Source organism: Gekko japonicus, unplaced genomic scaffold (assembly GCF_001447785.1).
Source record: "Gekko japonicus isolate JY-2015 unplaced genomic scaffold, Gekko_japonicus_V1.1 scaffold210, whole genome shotgun sequence".
Classification (NCBI taxonomy): Eukaryota; Metazoa; Chordata; class Lepidosauria; order Squamata; family Gekkonidae; genus Gekko; species Gekko japonicus.
The window spans coordinates 217891-225184 of record NW_015168658.1 but is presented as its reverse complement, the minus strand read 5'-3'; the positions used below and the strand labels follow the sequence as shown (position 1 = coordinate 225184).

The following is a 7294-nucleotide window of genomic DNA, read 5'->3' as shown; positions in this document are numbered from 1 at the left end:
GGGGTGTACTTACCTCTGCCTTCTGCTTCCTCTTCCTCCTTCCCGCGGGCCCCGCCCCTTGGAATGTGGGAAGGGGAAGGGGCGGGGTGGGGGTGAGTAGACCTGGACTCCTCCGGAGGCCAGGTCTACCCCTGCAATGGAAATGGGTTGGTAGACCTGGGCTCCTCTGGAGGCCAGGTCTACCCCTGCAATGGAAAGGGGTTGGTAGACCTGGCCTCCTCCGGGGGAGTCCAGGTGTACCCCTGCAATTGGAAGGGGTTGGTAGACCTGGGCTCCTCCGGAGGCCAGGTCTACCCCTGCAATGGGAAGGGGTGGGGAGACCCGGCCTCCGGAGGGGGGGGGTGCTCCAGGGCAGGGGGAGGGGAAGATCAACCCAGGGGGTGGAGGAGACGGGGAACCGGCGGGATAGGGGGGGAACTTACCTCCTCCTCCTGCTTCCTCCTCTTCCTCATAGATGCGGAGGTCCTCCTCTCCCGCGAGTATCGCGGGTCCCCCACTTGTCTCTATATCTAATAGCCAAGTTGCCCCCTCTGTGTGGATATCTAAATCTGCACATCGGGGGCACTGGGGGGGGCAGAGAGATTTTTCTGCACACTTGGGGCAGTCCGCGGGTGTGCAGAAAAATCTAAGAAGTTGAAAAAATATACGGGGGATATTTAAATCCCCCCCAAAAGTAAAAGCGTTCCCTGTGCGTGCGCAGAGAAAGCTCTGGCCGTTGCGGGGGAAGGATCGGTGGGCCCGCTCAGGCCTCGCCACCGGTGCCCGGGGGGAGTGGGAGAAGGCTTGGCAGGCCTGCACGGCTCGCCGCCAGGGCGAGGGGAAGAATTGGTGGGCCCAGCGGCTGGGAGCCGTGCAGACCTCGCCACCGGTGCAGAGGGTAGGGGGAAAGATTGGTGGGCCCGGCAGCTGGGAGCCACGTGGGCCTCGCCGTTGGTGTCGGAGGGTTGGGGGTAGAAGGCTCACCTGCGGCTGCTTCCTTCTCCACGTGGAGCTCCTTCTCTCTTCCCCGCGAGTATCGCGGGTCCCCACTTCTTGTTTAAATAAAATCACAAACAGTACAAAATAAAACATTACATAAAGTGCTAGTATAAGGCTAGTATAATTCATGTCGAAGGCTAGTATAATTCATAGCCAGTGATGGTGATTGCAGGATCCTTGTAATCAACTACCTCTGTAGTCTAGGTTTTGTCAGACTATTGATCATATCTTGAGTTGGTGTTGGCATTGGGGCCAGGGCCTGGTTGTTAGAAGGGTGGCCCCTAATCGAAAGCCTGGTGGAAGAGCTTTGTTTTACAGGCCCTGTGGACCTGATGTCATCCAGGAGCTCATTCCACCAGGCCGGGGCCGCCACTGAAAAGGCCCTGGCCCTTGTCGCAGCTAGCTTGACTTCTTTGGGGCCTGGAAGGGCCAGGCGATTTTGGGACCCCGATCTTAGTGCCCTCTGGGGAACATGTGGGGAAAGCGGTCCCTTGGGTTATTTATTTATTTGTTAAAAATATTTCTGTCCTTCCTCCCTTTGTGGTTCGAGGCGGCTTGCGATAATAGCTAAAGAAACATTTTCAGTTTAAAGACAAAGCTAAAATAGCCAAAGGAACTGCGGTGGCTCAAGTGGTGAAGACGCTGAACTGCAGGCTGTGGAAGGTCGGTAGTTCAGCAGTTCGAGACCCGAGTGTGCCGCATGACGGAGTGAGCTCCCGTCTCTAGTTCCACCTCCTGCCAACCTAGCAGTTCGAAAGCAAGAAATTGCAAGTAGATAAATAGGTACCACTTCAGTGGGAAGGTAACAGCATTCTGTGTGCCTTGGTGTTTAGTCATGCCGGCCACATGACCACAGAAACGTCTTCGGACAGCGTTGGCTCTTCGGCTTGGAGACGGAGATGAGCACCGCAACCCTAGAGTTGGACTCGACTAGCTTTCGAGCAAGGGAACCTTTACCTTTACCTTTAAAATAGCCAACCCCACATCTCTCCTCCTCCAACCCCAGAAGACGGGTGCCGTTCAAACCCCCTCAAAAGCCCTGGCAAATAACCGGCAGGCCCGGCAAGTCCAATGTTCCCTCTAAGCTGTGGAGTCTTGTGAGCAAAAATCCTACTTTGTGAGCTACCGGTATTAAAGTTGCAAGCAAGCGATTGGGAACCCCCTCAAAAGCCCTGGCAAATAACCGGCAGGCCCGGCAAGTCCAATGTTCCCTCTAAGCTGTGGAGTCTTGTGAGCAAAAATCCTACTTTGTGAGCTACCGGTATTAAAGTTGCAAGCAAGCGATTGGGCTACTGCATAAATTAGTCAGCTCCAGACCCATCCCTCCTGAGCTAAGACAAAAATGTTTGAGCCGGAGGCTAAAAAACTGTGAGCTGGCTCACACCAACTCAGCTTAGAGGGAACACTGCTGGCAACACCTTCTGGTAAACAAATTTTTATTTTCCATAGGATTTCAACATTTAAAATTTAACTATTTCATCTTTTCCATTGTTTACCCCATTCCCATTTCCTCCCCTCCCTCCTGTGGCTTCCCGCAATGCTTCCCCCCCGCTCCACATTACTTTACATCATCAATTATATCATTTTCTTATCTTTACAGTCTCAAGATAACATCATTTGACTTAATATTGATCTAAACATATTAAATTTTGTTTCACATCCCAGTTCTTTTCCAGATATGTTTTAAAGTCACTCCATTCTTGAAAAAACACGTCATCTTCTTTGTTATTCAACTTTTTCGTGATTTTATCCATTTCAGCCATGAACAGAACTTTTTGTATCCAGTCTTCTATCTCTGGCACTTTCTCTGTTTTCCAAAATTGTGCATAAATCATTCTCGCTGTTGTTATTAAGTACCAGAGTAAAGTCTTTTTAGTCGTATTGACTTCTTCCATTTTCAGTCCCAAAAGCAGAATTTCTGGTGCTTTTTTGAAAGAGCATTTCAATATTTTTTGCATTTCTTTGTGGACTTTTGTCCAAAAATCTACAGCTTTCTCGCAAGTCCACCACATATGGTAAAATGAGCCCTCATGACTCTTACATTTCCAGCATTTGTTTGACATGTTCTGGTTCATATTTGCAAGCTGGCAACACCTTCTGATGATCTCCGTGGAGGGCCCCTCCCAGCTCGTTGAGGGAGCCCCTTCCACAGAGACGGAGCCACGATGAAAAAGGCCCCGGGCTCCGGTCAGTGCCAGGCGGGCCACCCTGAGTGGTGGGAGAGCCAGCAGATAGCTGCCTGCCGACCATAGTTGGGGCCAGTGTTCCCTCTAAGCTGAGTTGGTGTGAGCCAGCTCACAGTTTTTTAGCCTCCGGCTCGCACATTTTTTGCCTTCGCTCAGGAAGGAGGGCTCCAGAGCAAACTGATTTATGCAGTAGCCAAATCGGCTCGCTCACAACTTTAATGCCAGTCGCTCACCAAGGAGAGGGCAGCCTCCCTTGCAATACGTAGAGAGAAGATCAATCTTAATCCATAATTCATATATTCTAAGCTTGGACGATTTTATTTTATAGTTCACTATTTTAGCCCATATCTTATGTGTGTGTTTAGTTTTATTTTTTGTATTTTAAGCTGGCGAAAGCCGTTACTTAAACTTTGATTGGTTGATTCATTGACAAAGCTGAAATTTTGCTCACAATTCTCCATAGCCTTGAGGGAGCATTGGTTGGCGCACAGGGACGCATGGAAGGACATGGTCCTTCAAATGTGTGAGTCCTAAACCATGGAGGGCTTTAAAGGTCTCCATCTTGCCAGCTACTGTCGCTGTTTCAAAATGGGAAACTTATGTTCCCAGCGGCTAGCACGACGGTATTATGGCTGCCGCATTCTGGGCCAGTTGTCATTTCCGGGTTGTCTTTAAGGGCAACACCAGGTAGAGCACATTGCAGTAGTCCAGCTGTGTGGTTCCAGAAGCATGGGTCATACGAACATAAGAACATAAGAGACGCCAATGTTGGATCAGGCCAAAGGCCCATCTAGTCCAACACTGTCACACAGTGGCCAAAAATACCGGATGCCATCAGGAGGTCCACCAGTGGGCCAGGACATTAGAAGCCCTCCCACTGTTGCCCCCCCCCAAGCACCAAGAAGACAGAGCATCCCTTGCCCCAGAGCCCCTATCTATACCTTGTGGCTAATAGCCACTGATGGACCTCTGCTCCAGATGCCTATCTAATTCCCTTTTGAAGCCGTCCATGCTTGTAGCCGCCACCACTTCCTGTGGCAGTGAATTCCAAGTGTTAATCACTCTTTGGGTGAAGAAGTACTTCCTCTTATCCGTTCTAACCCAACCGCTCAGCAATTTCATGGAGTGCCCAGGAGTTCTTGTATTGTGAGAAAGGGAGAAAAGTACCTCTTTCTCTACCTGCTCTTTCCCATGCATAATCTTGTAAACCTCAATCATGTCTCCCCTCAGTCTCTTTTCTCCAAGCTAAAGAGCCCTAAGCGCTTTAACCTTTCCTCATAGGAAAGGTCAGGTAATCCAGCCTTGGCTGGAAGGGTGGGGTAGAAATTTAATCAATCAATCAATCTAGGTAACAAGAGAGTTGCTGAACTGGATGCAACTGATAGCCATTCCTGGCCACCGTGCCAACCTGCTTCTCAAACAGCAAGGCAGGGGCCTGTGAACACCCCCAAGCTCTTAAGCTGCTCTGAAAAATCCAATGTCACTCCATCTAGGGGAAGCGGATTCAGTCCCCCTTAGCATAACATGAAGGGCCATCCACATGGGATTTGCTTCCTTATGGCTAGGTGGGGATATTCAGCTTTTTTGAAGTGGCCTTACTCATGTACCTTTAGCAACAATATAAGACATGAAGAAGACTTTTTTCCTTTTCATCTGGTATGCCCCCAATCACCCGTTGTTCCTACCCTAAGTTTTAATTGTTAAGACACTGAACTGCAGGCTGTGGAAGGTCGGTAGTTCAGAAGTTCGAGACCCGAGTGTGCCGCATGACGGAGAGAGCTCCCGTCTCTAGTTCCAGCTCCTGCCAACCTAGCAGTTCGAAAGCAAGACATTGCAAGTAGATAAATAGGTACCACTTCCGCTTCAGTGGGAAGGTAACAGCGTTCCGTGCGCCTCGGTGTTGAGTCATGCCGGCCACATGACCACTGAAATGTCTTCGGACAGCGCTGGCTCTTCAGCTTGAAAACAGAGATGAGCACCGCATCCCTAGAGTCGGATTCGACTGGCTTTCGAGCAAGGGAAACCTTTACCTTTACTATAAGTATTTTAGTTTTGGTTTTAATTGTTTTAATGTTTGTGGGAGTGGGATTTTTTCTTTGGCTTGTCCTTAATGGTTCTGAAGATTCTTTTTTTTAAAATGATGTGTGTTTTTAGCCTGTTAGCCTCCTTGGTGGCTTTGATGAGATCGAGAAAGGCAGGGGATCGATTCTTGTCAATAAAGAGGTGGCTTAATATTCCCATCTTTGTCCCTTTGCTTTCTCGATGGCGCTCTTCTGCAGGACTGCGGCGGGCTCTTGTCCGAAGGAGACAATCAAGGCTGCTACCCTCTGGACGGGCACGTCCTCTGCAAGACCTGCAACTCGGCCCAGATTCAAGCCCTCACGGCAAAGGCGAGCACCGACCTCTGAGCACACTCAGCCCCCTAGGGAGAATGGCAGGGCCTTTGCCTCTCGTGCTGCTGGAAGGGCTTTTTCTTGAGAGTTTAATCCTTAGCAGTGAGGGGGGAAAACCCACCCATCACTGTGCCCTCCCATCTACGCTGCAGATATCAGCTGATTGCAAAATTAGTTCCTTTTCCCCGAGGAACCCTGGGGACGGGGATGTGCAAAGAGAATTGTTATGCAAACTACAATTCCCAGAATCCTTTGCGGGATGCTGCAAGTTGTATAAAATGGGTAGAAGTTTGTAGTGCAGGTGTACCCACCGCCTCCAGGGACACCCACGTGCTATTTCAGCATTTGCCACTTCCTAGTTTACATGCTCCAGGGAAGAATCTTCCTGCCGCCTTCCTAGTCTCTGTCTGCTTCCAGTTTAACCACTGCTCCAACCGGAAATCCACTCTCTCTCTCATATAAATCTTAACCTATTAATATTTCCAGTTACTGATACTTAGGGTTTTTTTTCCCTTCACATAAACCATCAAGTACTGAGCTTGTTTGCACACCAATGCACAAATACATTTTATATCTATAGTTAGACCTTATATGAAAATGTATCATACTATTTTGCTAGTGCCTTAAAGACAGTTATAGCAGCAATAAAAAAAAATGAAACGATTTCAGAGACTCTGGGCTTTCCCGTATTATTATTTTCCTCCCTTGCGCGTCCCTGCTCCGCAAGTATTTCGCTCCCTCTAGTGGTCGATTCAGTATTACATCACGTTGTGTCCTGCATAAAAACTTGCTGGAAATAAAGCGATGCAATAACGAATCAACCACTAGAGGGAGTGAAACACATGTGGAACCGGGGGGGGGGGACGGACCCCCAAATCAACAGGAACACGCAAGCGAGGGAAATACGAATGTGGGAAAGTTGTCTTTCTACATGGGAAGAGTCTTGCTAGCACCATCCGAAGTCACACTCAAAATCCTATTGATTGCACAGCCATTGGCCAACATAGTTGGAATGTAACCCGAGCGATCTCTCCAAAGCAAACGCTTGCCTCCGTCTGAACGAACGTTCAGACAGCAGCCACTCCGAACACTACAGCCCGAACAAACACTCATGGTGCTGATTCATAACTTGGTATCCCAGATCCGAAACTTCACGATATTCAATATCGGTTTTTACAACTGGATCATGAGGGATTTAAAAAAACAAACACATATATTGACTATAAGACTGGTAGAGTAGCCCAGTCTTATCAGAGCTTGGAGGCTGAGTAGGGTTTGTACTGGGGTGGCAGGCCACCAAGGAAGCCCACGGCTGCTATGCAGAGGCAGGCAAGGGCAAACCACCTCTGCTCCCCCCCTGCCTTGAAAACCCCCCGGGGGGGGGGGGGAGAGACTTTATGGAGTCACTGTTAAGTCGGTTGCAACTTGACAGCACACGAGATCGATAAAATAACCCGTAAAGGTAATATTAAGAGCTGCGGTGGCTCAAGTGGTTAAGACGCTGAACTGCAGGCTGTGGAAGGTCGGTAGTTCAGCAGTTCGAGACCCGAGTGTGCCGCATGACGGAGTGAGCTCCCGTCTCTAGTTCCAGCTCCTGCCAACCTAGCAGTTCGAAAGCAAGAAATTGCAAGTAGATAAATAGGTACCATTTCGGTGGGAAGGTAACAGCGTTCCGTGCGCCTCGGCGTCTAGTCACGCCGGCCACGTGACTACGGAAACGTCTTCGGACAGTGCTGG

At 49.4% G+C, this 7294-nt stretch overlaps 1 protein-coding gene across 2 annotated transcripts in view; it reads left to right on the top strand.

The window, feature by feature from the left end:
• The window catches only part of LOC107113843 (lipoma-preferred partner homolog), a 430270-nt gene extending 423960 nt beyond the window's left edge, over positions 1 to 6310 (top strand). For both annotated transcript variants that reach the window (XM_015415237.1, XM_015415238.1), the window contains one exon: positions 5444 to 6310. In XM_015415237.1, coding sequence (XP_015270723.1) covers positions 5444 to 5572 — 129 coding nt within the window. In that variant the 3' untranslated portion in view covers positions 5573 to 6310. The remainder of the gene's footprint in view (positions 1 to 5443) is intronic.
• The last annotated feature ends 984 nt before the right edge of the window (positions 6311 to 7294 follow it).